Consider the following 14623-nt stretch of genomic DNA (forward strand, 5'->3'; position numbering starts at 1 on the left):
TCACAAGACAATGGAACGTATATTCTTCCAGTGTTCTCCTTAACTACTGCCAATAAAATTAGACTCTAAGATTGAAGACATTTTATTCCCCTCATAAAATAGATAAGGTAACATTGTGAGGTTGTGATCTATAAAGTATCCCAGCGATAACTCCAAATTCAAGGATTTGTTTTTCCTGTCTCTGCTTTAAATAAAAATACTGTGCATCTGTTTATGAAAAATAGCCTGCTTTATGATAAGGTTTTAGGTCTGGTCATCATCCTTGTTCATAGAAACTTAGCCCATCCTTCAAACAGAATGAGGTATGATGATGCTTCTTTTATTGCATACGGTGCCAGCCAAACATTAATCATCACAAATATTTAACAGCTCAACTAAAAATGTTCCTTTATTTGGTTTTACATGAATAGTAACAAATTCCCAAGACACATAATTAGCATGTGTATGCAGTCTTAAAAAAATCCTTACTTTCCTGTGTCCTTCCATATATTTTTATTTGCCAGAAACATCCACTTTAAGAAACAGATTGTAAGACACCAAATTGCAAAGAGTGAAAAGAAGGTCCCAATAACCTGGTCAACCTTACAGAGGCCCACTGAGGAGGCTCAAAGAGGTGATGGAGAGGGGAAAGAGTGGCATGCAAATAAGGCTTTGATTAATTTATGAGCTACAATTTGGGCAAATATGGTCACTGAAAAGGGGGATTTATAGCACTAAATATGTTTATGTAGCAGAGTAATCCAGAATGCAATAGGGAAAGCACATAGCCCAGAAAGGCACCAAGACTTCTAATGGTTTCTCCCATGCAGTTTTATAAGTTCTTCCTATAGTCTTTGCTGCCAATATCTTTTGAACTGAGCTATTCAGCTTGCTAATCAGCACTCGCATTTTCAGACACAGACACTGAACTGTGCAAGGGATTAATTAGTGATTGCCCAATTAAACAAAAGGGAGTGAATGAACACAGCTTCCAGGATTTTGAAAATACGTCTAGCAATAAGGTTATTCCTCCTTTCATTTTAGATTTTTTTTTTCCGTCTTCCCATAGTGCTTGAACTAAACTCTTCATTCAGTTCTTTGTTTGAAATAACATATAATGACTATAATTTAGAATAAATATTAATATGTTTATCTATATGGTAGATCTTTCTATCCTGAAGAACCTAAAGAACATGTCAAATAAGACTTGACCATAAATCACTTCTCCTTTCAAATACAGCTATCTCTAGAAAGGAGGGAAGCAATAAGATGGGTAAAAAGCACCCAGCAAAATAATGGATGAAAGGAAATTCAGCTGAGCTAACCATCTACTTTGACCAAATTCAAAAATACATGGGAACTATCTGATAAAAAATAAGGAATAAAAGAAAGATTGAGACCAACTCTCATGTTGCAGGTGGTTGACTGGATGAAACTATGGGGTTTTAACTACAGCTTGTACAGAGCCCAGAAAGCACATTACCCGCTCATATGCTCATAAACTTTACTTTATTCCTATTATGTCCACAGATTTATGAAAGCATTCAGTTCAGACTTTTTTAACTGGCTCCTATTAAACACTTTGCATTGTTCAGAAGAGAAAGTTCTTAGGAAAGTTCTTAACCATTACTCAGAGTGGTTTTATGATATTTATTTAATTAATTTTGAGACTTCGGAATGTTAATGGGCTCACCATATTCTATCTATGTCCTTTTCCCCCCCTTTTTTTCATGCTATAAATCCTGTAGAATATTTTAACCAATTAAATGTTGATTGGTTAAGATTTATAATGGGAAAGATTTATAATGATTATTTTTAAATTAATCTCTTTATTCTACTTTGTGTGGTTTTCAACAAGTTTTGTATTCTATTGCATATTCTTACCTTTATCTTTTAAAGCTGTAGGATTCTTTCCTTCCTTTTCCTTAGCATGTTCTGTAAAAAATAATATATTAATCTTCAAGCTAGACTGATAAAAGGTTAACAGTGATAAAACATCCAATACCTCTGGAATAATGATTGATTGAATAATTGGTGGTTTCTAACTGAGCCATGATACCAATTAAATGTGTAGTACAAAACTGTTTTTCATCAGTTTTAGTATGCTCACAAAGTGAAACCATGAATTTTTCTTAAGTGTGATTAAAGAACAAAGATCACTCAAAACTTGTTTCATTTTGCAGCTTGTAATAGCAAATGCTAACAAGTGTTCCTAAATTCTGAGTTTGGACTTCTAAGTTTTCATACAGAGGCTTTGTATTACCATGGCTCTGTTTGCACTTCTGATCCAGGTAATGCCAGTTAAGTTTTATCATAAATTCACCGAAATAGTATTATGCTTATCAATTCCTGAGTAAACTATAGCATAAAAACAAAAAGGCCAATGCATTGCAAGATTTTTTTCTTGATGTACATAGATCTTATGGTTTTATACAATTTTGTCCTGCTGTGTTACCTTTATCTTTTGTAGCAGCTGGAGATTTCAATTCTTTCTCTTTTCCAGGATCTGTAAAAGAAGTATTCACACCGATGAAGTGACAGTCAGAAGCCATAACTGAGAGAAACTATGAGATTTAATCATAAGAGAGAATGAAGCATCTAGATCATATGAAAGACTGCAACTGTATATTGGAAGAAATAGTGAAAAACTGAGTTATTGGAAGAGTGTATGAAATTCACCTGGTTTAGTTCAGAGTTCAGTCCACAAAATGTGTTTTATCGATTTAACTATGAAACCTATAAAATTTACAAGCTTCAACTTAACTATGAAACCTATACAATTTGCAAGCTTCGACTTAGTATGGGATAAGGATAGTTTTTCAACTTTCTTAAGCAGAAAGGACAAAACTGACCCTTTGCCAATTTTGACTATCAATCAGAGCTGGTTGTGGCCTACTTCCCTCATCTGGGATTGTCCATTCTTGCTGAGCAAGTCCAAGAGTCTCCTTATTGGAACTATTCTTTTCTAAGGGTCAGTTGTGCATCAAATTGAGAGATCAACACAATAGTAATAAATAGGAGGATGAAGAGTTCTTTTTATTCTGCCTACAGACAAGTAGTGAAGATGGTTAGGCCACACCATCCTTGATGGATACTGTACGAGGAAGGTCAGTCCCCTGTAAAAGGCATAAGAAATAATTTGAACCAGACAGAAAACAAGAAGTCTGTTTCAGACAAAATGTGAGATCACCATTCTGGGCTGATGAAATCAAGGTCTCTAAAGCTTTTCCCACCAAAATTAAAAAGACAAATGAGATTGTCCCAAAACAGGCTAGTCATAAAGAACAGAGACTTGGATTTTGAATTCTTGCATGTTAAATCAGTGTTTTAACCATCTGACTACTGGTTACACTGGTTTATACATGTTGTCTAAGAAACACTAATTAACAGGTATTTAATGGAAAAAAATAATACAATGTTCTCCATCAGATATGAAGCAAAAAATTCTTTATATTGAGAAACTCAGCAGAAATTCAGTGCCAGAAGATCTTAAAGAACTCTATTAGAAGACCCTCTTAGTCTCTACACATAAGATAAGAGGTCAAGACTCCTAATGAGTAGGAGGTTGTGTTTAGCAGATAGATATGAAACTTGCAGTAGCTACAGTGGGTAGCTGGAGTGATAAGTGCTTACTCCCATGAGCACACAGAATTCACAAATTGTCACTTTTGTTATAAAAGCATGGAATATGTCCAATAGTAATTTATCATGGTATCAATAAAGCTTCTTGTTCATGATTTAGTATTCAACTCTGTGTAAGACAAACTGAATATGAATTGAAGGAATCCAGAAATAATAAAATTTTATTTATGGTAGAAGTAACTATCAAGTGGAAAAACTTAATTTACTGTTGACATTGAAACTCCTGTTCTGCTGGGGCTGACGTCAAGGGATAAATGTTTCATTATTTTTCTCTTTCTACACAGTGCTTCTAAAAAGGCAATACTTCCAGATGATATAATTTTTAAAGGAGAAGACTTGGGAAAGGAATTTGTTGAACAAGGTCAAAAGTGTAATTTTATTGTAATAAAGCTGTCTCTTTCCATCCTCACTACATCCCAGACATCTGCTTCAGAAGCTACTCCTGCTCTCCTGTTTCTGCCTTCAGGTTTTGTACTCACCAGTTTATGATTCAGTCACTAATTTTCAAAGTGAGAAAACAGTTTACTGCAGAAGTCTGTGAAACATGCACTGTGGAACTAATTATCTCTAATAGTCCCAATAATAAGTCAACACCAATTTTTAAATATTAAGTTAATGACAGAAATCTGTGCTAACAGAAATAAAACTCAGTGAGAAGGCTGAAAAACTTGTCCTTCTGTGCTCAAGAATTATGAAAAATTCCCAAGAGAGATTCCATGTTCAGTGCAACGGTCTCTACAAAAAAAAGAGGAGAATGGAAGACACAGACTTTTTTTTTTTTTTTGTGATTCACAATTCAAATAGAGATTTTGTGATTAATACAAGAATACAAGTAACATAGCTAAATACTACACTATTATGCCTTTACCAAAATAAATCATTTAATGCACAATATAAACCCTTTACTTTCAGGAGTTTGCCTGTAAGAACTTAAAGTTGTTGTGCACCTCTATTAAGAACAGTTACCCAAACTGTTGCAGAAGGTGTTACCTCAATGATGCATTTTCAAAAAAAAAAAAAAAGAACATTAAACAATTCTGAACTGAAAGCTTAACTTATTACTTGACAAAACTGACTTCAAACAGACTTCCTTTGTTTTATCCCCAAACAAGGAAACCTTTGGGAAGGTGCTTCAGAGCCTGTTGTCATCTCCAGGAGAAAAAATGCCTTTTAGGATGGTGTGGCATGTGACACAGATGCTGAAGAATTTAAAAAATGATCCAGGACTGACCTGGAAATGGGAAATTAAAGTGTAAATAAACACCGGCCATATTCTGCAGGACTGAACTTACTGAGGCCTGTTAGAAAGCCTGCCATAACTTGACAAAATGACAACCTGTAGCACAAATCCCATGACAAGAGCCTTGTATTACTTGCTCTCTATTGATTTGCAGTGTTAAGCTCATATTGACATCAGAATACATAGCTGAGCCCCGTAGTGAGCCTAGTAGGTGTGGAGAGAAGAATTTTGTGTGTAAAACAATAAATATAAACTTTATAAATAGGCTTTTCATGCTGGCATTGCACAAGGCTCTTCCTTTTGTCAAGGAAAAATAGACAGTATTGGGATGAAACTTCTTTGGCTTAAACAGACTAGAATTTCTCAACATATCAATTTTTACTATTATCAGCTTTGTTGTATCAGTTCTAGTCCATCTAATCAACCATAATGTACAATTCTGAGTAGCAGCTGGAGCTTTTATACATTTTTTTTCTCATTTATAGATCTGACATTGATTTATCAGTTGTAGGGAGAAACCATATGTAAAAGTATAGCTTACTTCCTTGTTTCGTCTTTGGTTTATCTGAGGAAAGAGAAGAGAAGGGAAGCAAAAGTGAAAAGAGAAAAGAAAAAGCAAATATTAGAATACATGTTCATATAGGAAATTATTTTTAATACAATCAGCTAATGAAATTGTATTTAAATATATGTTGTCCCTAAGTGCTTAAATATATCTTGAAAGCGATTTTCACTCCATTGTCGCTTGACAGTGTATGTGAAAAAAGTTCATGGTTCCTACCTAGTACCTTGCAGATGTGCAGCCAGAGCATAAAAAACCCCAGTCTCATATGACCTGCTTTAACTGATGGTAATTAACTCCTTTGTTACTACTATTGGATGTCACAGGAAAAAATCTTTGCCTTTTCCTCATTTCCTTTAAGTATTAATTCTCAGTTACCTTAATAACAGGCAGTAACTCACTGGTTACCATCTGACACTTGCTTGTGTCATTATTCAAGCAAAGAGGGCAAAGAGTTAAAGCACTGCCTTTTCCCAGACACTTCTGGCAGTTCTCTGCTTTCTTGCTCTCCTTTTAATAGTTGAAAATGTCACATGCAACTTTGCTTTACTACTAATGAAGGATTAGTGAACTGAGATGTTGTTACAACCTTTTAGCCCATTTCTAGCCTGCAGGGATTTGAGGTCAAAGCTGCAATAGCATGTTTGATCACTAAAACCTTCAGGTTTGAAACAATGAAGCTATGTCCTGAATGCCAAACCAATAGACAGGCCAACACTCAAAATTTTTCTGCAGGTCTCCTTATATTTAGTGTTTTTCTTAAATCGCAAATCCTAGTTTTGACCAGGTCAGTCTATCTACTTTTCGACATGTATCCTGGTGTACAATAGCTAGCAGAGCAAATTATTTCATTTCTCAGCCTTAAAGGCTCAAAAATCCCTTTCAGTTTAAAAACTATTTCCTGGTGCATTCATACTTTCCTGATTAAGAAAGAGAGTTCTCATTTTTTCTTAGAGCTTCCAGATACCCGGGATCAGCGAAGTAGGTAGTTTTCTCTTTACTCAAAACGTAACTCAGAGCTGCTTCCATCATCTTATTTTTTTACTCTTCCACAAGAAATGTAAGTACATGCCAATATTCAAAGAACTTCCTGAAAGTTTTTTTGGCTCATTTGTCTTTGAGTGATCAATGTGTTGTCAGTAGCTCTGTACATATAGAGCGCAGAAATAAGAAGCAGAGGCAATTGCTGTCTGAAAGTGTTTATGTTCGCTTCTGCGCGGCAGAGGAACTGAGCTGCTGCCAGTTCCTGGAAGAATCTGCAGAAATAATTGTGATAGACATTACACGTTGCTCTTATTCCTCTGACTTGCTGAAACTAGATAGCTGCTGGCATGGGGAGATAGTGCTGCTGCTGCTGACTGCCGTCATGGGAAATAGCTTGTCCCCCTTTTGAGCTCCCTGGAGATCACAACCATTGGTTTAGAAATCCCTGCTCAATGCCAACTATGTGAAACTATGGTTTGTACTGCTCAGTCTGTGCTCTTTCTGGCACAGTTAAAATATTTTGCGGATGAAGTCCCATCTAATGGTGGGGGGACATCATTGTAGAAGGACAAATCTTACAGCAAACACCACCTTATTGCTGCAAGAGATAGCCAAACAGAGGGGAAGCAGTGCACATGGCTGGGAAAGCACTTGTACGGCAGTGGAAAATAGTGTGGAGATACCCAGAATAACAATGACTGAAATCTAGGCCAAGGCCCACCTAATTATAACGTTTTCCATGACAACTAACAAGCAGCTGACAGCTGCTGCAAGGTGCCTGCGCTGGCTTGAGTAATGCTGAGTAAAGCTGAAGCTGAGAAACTGGAGACAAGAAAGAGATAATAGCTCAACTGATCAAAACTACATTAGTAAATATGTCTTATACCTTACGCTAAAGGTTACTGGCAAATTTGGAAAAACGCCAGTATGATAAGACTGAAAATGCCAAATTCATAATGAGGGCTCTAATTGCCAATTTGAGCATGAGTAAATACAAAAGCACCTTGGTAGACAGTTAGTAACAAGACACAATAGATTAGGATGTGTATCATATACAAGAAGCCAGGGCTGATAAGCTTTGGGTATTTACGCCACTGTTTTACTACTTTATTCCTTACCATACTAACCTAAAAAAAGTATGGATTGCTTTTAACAAGTGTACAAGAAGCAAGTATGCAGGATATAATGCCGAAAGTAAAAATAATAATAAATATAAGTGTGTATAATGGGAAAAGGCACATCTTTATCTAGATGCTTTAAGGCTCCAATCCTTTTCTTTTTATGTTCACCATCATCACTCAGTGGCTTGAGTTTTGCTTTAGCCTGGGTGTACACTGTCCCTTGGTGTTCCCACTCTGGTTGGCTTGGGAAACTGTATGTAGACTTTGTGACCTTCTGAACTATGTGCCATCAACATCAATATGCCGACAACATCAACATCAATGTGCGGTTCTTGTACCCTTTCTTCTTCCGGTGTTCCCACTCCCATTCATGCCTCATCCATACCAGTCCTAAACTTTTTGCTACAAACATCTACAAGTTCTGGTCTCAAAAGCTTTTGAGTTTCTCTGCAGTGGACCTTCGTGGCTTTTCATGGGGCTTATGTTTCATTTGGGGTAAGAAAGACAGCTCAGCTGACTGTAGGGGGCCTCTGCCCCTTTACCTCATTGCAAGTCACTCTCTAAGATTGAACAGTAAAGGCTGTTCCCTGCCCAGGCTACAGGGGCAGGAAGCCTCTCGCAGGATCCGTGGGACACAAAGTCCCAGCACAGGACCTGTAAGCTGAACTGGGCGGTCTGGTCACCTGAAGCTTTTGTGGGGCTTGCAGTTTTGTGGAAATGGGACAAAGCCAGTTTCCTGGTGGAAATTCCCTGTTGCTCTGATAAACACAGCAGAGCTCTGGCAAATACTAACAGAGCAATGGATTTAAAGGTTGCTGCCACCCAGCTGTCTGAATCCGAGGGTTTTGTTTCTGTGCCATTGTCTTTTAAGAGAGATAATGCCAACATGCTTTGTTTTCTTTTTACCTTGCTCTGCTGCCTTTGTTGCTTTTTCTTCCTTCTTTTCAGGTACTGCTGCAAAACAAAGATAAGGTTTAAGTAAGATTTCTAGTCTGAAGTGTTGCTCCAACAGGCAAAGCTTTTCTTAAATGCTTACAGATTACTTTGAGGCAAATGATTTCTAAGACTTGCAACCATGAGATACCTTTTTCCACACATATATGACTACATAATAAGTATTTTTTACCTATCTTAAAAAGAAAGGAGAAAAAACAAACAGGGAACCTTTTTCTTTCAGAAAATAAATAGCAACATTGTCTTCTAGATCTCAGGTGCAACAGAGGCTAAACTGCATTGCATACCACATAACGGAGGAGAGAGCAAAGCAAGCAGGTCTCAACTTTGCCAGCCATGTGAGGGTTCCCCACGCGAGTGTGGTTTTCTGTTTGCACCAGCAGAAACCTCCACTCTGCATCTCTGACACAGCAAAATACTTCCACATAGCCTTAATTTTAAGCATGTAGTTAGTCTCAGTGAGGATAGTGGGCCACAGTCGGACTGTATGTTACAGACACCTAACCTAGTCCTTGTGAATACTGCCATTTCTGCGTGCAAGAGAGGAGTGAACCAAACCACTTGTGCAGCAGGGCTGCTAGGCATTTACTGATGCCAGGGGAAGCAGCTGTTAACAGCCCAGGTCAGGATGTCTGAACATATCCAACTGATTATTTGCAAGCTTTAGCTTGCACAGTTGCTAAATTGATTTGCACAGCTTGAGAGACAAGGGACAGAGATTATTTGTTCACAGCTCCACAGTAAGGATTAAATGATCTAAGAGGAGGACGTGCAGGAAGGAAACTCTTCAGGCTTTGCTTTCTTAGGAAACTTACATAAATATGGGTATCTTTTATAGTTTCTGACAATTTACATGGCAGGTTTGTCAATATGCAAGATTTCCTGTAGATTGCTGAATATCTTTAGGACGACATATATATTTTCTCATCCAACTGAATTATTCAGGGTTAAGTCTTGCAAATATGTAAACATATTTGTTTAGCTGTAAATGGCACTGCCAACACTTCACTTTTGTAAAACCAAGGTTTTGTAGCCATAATTTATAACTATTATGCTGAATGAGAAGCGTTGCTGTAATTTAAAAAGGTATCCTCTTACAGTGTTTGTGACAAAAAATGTGGCATTAAGAAAATAAGCCTTACTGTCATTGCCTAGTTTAAAAGTAATCCAAAGAATAAACAATCAGCATAAATGGCAGGCTATAAAGTGGATGGTGAAAATTAATTTACATCAAATGACTGATAAGTATAGAAACGTCTTTGCAGCTACAGAGTTATCAGCACATAACATCCCCTCAGCTTGTTATTTCAACCTGTCAAACACAGAAATAATTTCAACACAATGTTTTATTACAGCAAATCACAGCTGTAAATGAAGAGCTTGGCTTTTGGAGCCAAGGTAAATACTGAGGGTCATGTTCTGTTGTCATTATTTATGCTGAGAAATTCAGGGAATTCAAAGGACCTATGAAGTGCCTCCAGGTGTGCTCGCTGCTCTCAGAAGGATGTCATTGTGGCCCCGGTGGGGCTGTGCTTGCAGCCCAGGCAGCAGGGAAGCCTTCTGAAGCTGCTAGGCATGATGGCCCAAGCAGGCCAGTTGAGTTAATAAGCCTGTCTGCAATGTCTTCAAGTGGGCTGGAGGCCAAAAGAAGCATCTTCTGTTCCCAGCAGGAAACCTTTCCTGAGATTCAGTGAAATGTCAGGTATGGACAGATGAACTGCTTCACACTGAGTGGGATGGACCAACTCACACACACCAATCACTCCCTTGCCACTTGCCCTTCTTTATCCCAGGATGCTGTGGGGTGAGCAGGTGTTTGTGAACAAACTCCATGAAAACAGTGAAATATTGCACCTCTGCACCTCAGTTACCTCAGATAACTTGTTTTATTGAAGATAATCTTCAGTTTGCCTGAAAGTCAAGTCTATGCTGAAAGGATGACTGACTGGATCCACAGAAAAAAAAAAAAAAGTGAGTACTCTGTTTCCATCCAAGTACCTAACTTTGATGGTTAGCACCTTGAAGAATAAGCTTATTTTAATGTGGAAAAAAAGATATGAAAGGGGGCACCAGAAACCAGTCCCATATGCATTCCAAAATGTATTTTTAGTGTCTAAAGCTGCAAAAGCAGCTATGATAAGAGTAAAATGAATTCTTGAGAACTGTTGTTTCCTCCAAAGCATGTTTATCCTTTTTAGCTAAAACTAAAGCAGCTTTCTTTTGTTTAATTTCCAAAAACCAGAATACTGATGGAATAGAAATTAAAAATATTTTCTGGATACTGAACTTCAGGCTAGAAGATCAATACAGCTATCTGAGAAGATCAGGTATTTAGAGTCATCAAATTCATGTGGTGGTGGTAGACCATGAGTGCAGTTATGATGAAGGAACCAGCCATCCTTGAGAAGTATTAAGGCTAAAAATAACAGCTAGTACTATTGATAGTATTCTGACTATCAGTGCATTCAGTAATGCTACAACACTTCTGTGAGTGCTTGTAAAGAAGAACTTGCTGAGACAGATCAGAGCTTTAGTAACTTTTGGGAACTGCCAAGTCGCATCATCTGGACATGGCAGAGCAGTATCTGGAAGGACAAACAGGACATTGCATTATTCCCTTTGCTTTTTGAGAAGGGAAGTGTGAGATACTTTGATGATGCTGAGAAGTAATGTGTCACTTTAACAATCTGTATAAATAGAAAGCCTGCACACATAGAGTTGGTGTTTGGAAAAAGACTCCAAAGAAGGTTTTGCTTTGTTTGTATTCGTACAGGGACAAGTTTTCTGAGTAGCTCAAAATTTCATCCCCTCCACTCAGCATTTTCAAAGTTATTGCCACTTTTGAGTGGCAGCCTGAAAGATGATCTCTTTGTAAAAAATGGTCCCAGTGCTGGTGTTCCCAATTTGAAAAGCTGATCCTTTAGCCATATAACTTAAATAACATAGATGTATTATAATTTTCTCCTCACCAGAACATCAGGCTTTAAAAAAAAAAAAAAAAAACAACAAAAAAACCCCCAGAAAACCAAAACCACCAAAAAACCTCTGCCTGAAATAATACAAAATGAATGCACATAAATGCAAAAATAGAAAATTGTCAGGAATCCGTATTTTCAGTAAAGTCTAGTTAAAAAAAATAGATGAAGTAAATGCAGTCCGGACTCCCATTTATATTTTGTCATTTCTCAGCAAAATTCTTGACAACTTGGCATAATGTAGATCAAATGGATGGTTTCTATGATATTTCTCTGATTCTATCATAAGGTCTTTGGAATCAAATGAGAAAGAGCTTAGCAGACATTGTTTTGTGCTGAAAGTAGCCAGGAGAGCAATTCATCAGTCAAATATTTCTGCAGTCTTAATAGTTGTAGGCTACAATCAAATTTGTCAGAATATTTTTATCACAAAAGAGTCAGGTTGCATAACTAACATCTATATCAGAAATATGCATTCCAAAATGTCACTGATTTTAAAGCTATTTTGAGATGTTTGCTCAGTGTGAAGGAAAGCTAAAAGAAATCATTCTGACTGGAGACAACAAACACTTCCCTCACTGAACCCTGAGGTCAGAGGCAGGAGCTCCTCATCGTGACATCACTAATATCAAGAAATCATGAACCTAAGAAGTGTCTATTATGATTTAGAAATTGTTCTGTTACATGGAGAAATGAAAAAATTCCCTGCCACGGTGGCAGAACCTTTTGTGAGAAAATGCAACAAAACTTCATATGAGCTTGATAGTTCATCAGAAGTACAAGCCAGCGGGAATGGCCCAGACCTCCTTCTATGCCAGCAGATTAATTTTTTTTAATTACCAAAGAAGAGAATTTCATCAAAAGCCTCACTTGTTTTCAGAACAGGACTGTTTGCCTTCCATTAATATGCTTAAAAGTTTTAAAATTTGCCAACAGCTACTGAATATTGGAAACCACATCGCACCCAGAGAGCTGCTAAGTCTAAATGGATTAATAACAGAAAAACAGGAAACAAGTAAATAAAGAGCAGCAATAAAGAACAAACAAATACAGATTGAAAAGCAATGGTTTTGTTCAAACTTAGTGAAAGGTTTAGCTATTAAAGATGACAAGAATTTGTCTGTCATCATAAAAAAATATATTTAGAAGAAAATAACAACATTCTTTTGTGATTCTCACTAAGAGGCAAAAGGAACAGCTGTAACACTTTAATATAAATATAATTTTTCCCCTGGAGTACAGGCTATGTTTGAGTTTCAAAATTCACAACATAAAGTTAAATTTAGATCACTTGTTAACGAGTAATTTTTGAGAAGTTAACCATTACTCCAGAGCTAACTACATCTATTTCTGTTTAATGGGGATTGGTGACTGATTAAAACAAAATTGTTATTTACTTAAATACTGGAGAATAATTTCGGACCAACTTTTTCAGTAGTGAGACTGCTCTTTTGACAACAGAAATAACAGAATGATTCTTGCTTTATATGACAGAAACCTACAATTTCTGTTTATCCTTAATGAACTGTGAATTTACCACAAAACTTTTTCAAGTGCCCCTTAATTCAATAACTCATAAGGAAGGGTTCACTTCCATCCTGCAAAATGCTGGAGAGGTGATGAAGACCTACTACATATACAAATGTTTGCTTCTTATCTAAATAAATATGAAATATGATATTCACTAGAAAGAGTTGAGGCTACTCACAGCAATAAAGCATAGAGGTAAAAGCTCTGTTTTTTCAAAAACCCTGCTAATTCTGTTTGTAAACTTTACAAGTGACTTAAACAAAATAACTTTTAATAAAAGGATAAATATAATCAGTGGGAAAAACATTTTCAAAAGGTATATGACAACATTTCCCAGTAGTGGCCAAAGAAAACTTCAAGTTTGCAGAAAGGGATTTAATTCTGCAGAAACAACTGCTTCATTTCTTTTCAGACCCTGATGGACACAGGCTTGGCAGAAATGGGTTCACAGATGTTGAAACATGGACTTCACGCACAGTACGGCGTTACAGAAGAGATAACAATGTATCAAAAAGATTTGCTCAGAGGCTTCAAGTAATATGGGAAAGCTTTATTCAATCACCCATAGCAGTGAGACTACCTTTATTTTCCACTGTGGCTGCCTAGAATTTGCTAAAAATGCAAAAGCTTAACTCGACATACTTTTTTTTTTTCCCCCTTTAGTTTCTCTTTTTTGTCTGGTGGGAGTATAAAGAGAACAAATGTCTAAATTACTTTGGTTTCTGTTTTGCTCAATGCAATTAGCTGCAGAGCAATGACAGCATTATGAATTTAGCCCATGAAGCAGGGAACTTAAAAACATCCAATAAAGGGAATAATGTATCAGCAATGATTTCCTTACATTAATCTCCACAGTTGCAATTCTGCAACCCTTCCTCATGCTCCAGAAGAGCACTCTACTGCCTTGCAATTCAGCCTGACTACTTGGGTCAGTATTTACTGGTTAATGTGAATGAGGCTTCAGAGATTAACTCTAAAGTAAAAGAAGATGCTTGAATGGTAGCAGGGCATTAAAACCTGGAAAATCTCATTTTCCTGCCTTTGACTTGTGGTGGATGTCTTGGAGACCACAATTCACAAGTCTGAGCAGTTGATACATGCAGTCCCAGTTGTTTGAAAGGGAATGTTTACAAAGCAAGGTGGTCACTGATATGAATAAACATGGACTGAGAGTGAAGTGCAGTTTGTAACTTGCCATCCCATTTTCCATTTGCATCTAGGATACAACTGGCATCTGTAATGTTCTTGAAGGCAATTCAGAGCTAGGGTCTTGCATTGTATATATGTAAAAAGTCAGACACTGACATGAACAATTAAATATTTGCTCAGCTTGAACTTAAGCCCTTGAGGTTTCTCACCAGTCCCAGTTCCCCGTGCCTTCAGGAAAGGAGCAACCTTTGGAGCAAACACTGATGCTCCCACACCTCCCACCTTCTGACATCAGCAATTCTTGTATGAAAGAAAGGCAAAAACTCACGGAACCTCCTTGTAAAACTTCCTAGACTCAGTAAATAAAACAACTGTTCAGTTACTGGGTTCGTGCTGCAGCTGGACTGGCAAAAAGAGAAATATTACTCTGTGTCATGACTCTGTAGAGGTTGGTTACTTCTCCTTTCTGCCTTTCACAAAAACTTCA

At 37.1% G+C, this 14623-nt stretch overlaps 1 protein-coding gene across 1 annotated transcript in view; it reads right to left on the reverse strand.

Moving 5' to 3' along the window:
• Positions 1-14623, reverse strand: part of TRDN (triadin) — a 234906-nt gene that overhangs the window by 65778 nt on the left and 154505 nt on the right. The window contains exons 21-24 of the mRNA XM_075498662.1: positions 8435-8482; positions 5403-5426; positions 2435-2485; positions 1864-1914 (exon numbers count right to left, since the gene is read on the reverse strand). Coding sequence (XP_075354777.1) covers positions 1864-1914; positions 2435-2485; positions 5403-5426; positions 8435-8482 — 174 coding nt within the window. The remainder of the gene's footprint in view (positions 1-1863; positions 1915-2434; positions 2486-5402; positions 5427-8434; positions 8483-14623) is intronic.

Source organism: Mycteria americana, chromosome 3 (genome assembly GCF_035582795.1).
Source record: "Mycteria americana isolate JAX WOST 10 ecotype Jacksonville Zoo and Gardens chromosome 3, USCA_MyAme_1.0, whole genome shotgun sequence".
Lineage (NCBI taxonomy): Eukaryota > Metazoa > Chordata > Aves > Ciconiiformes > Ciconiidae > Mycteria > Mycteria americana.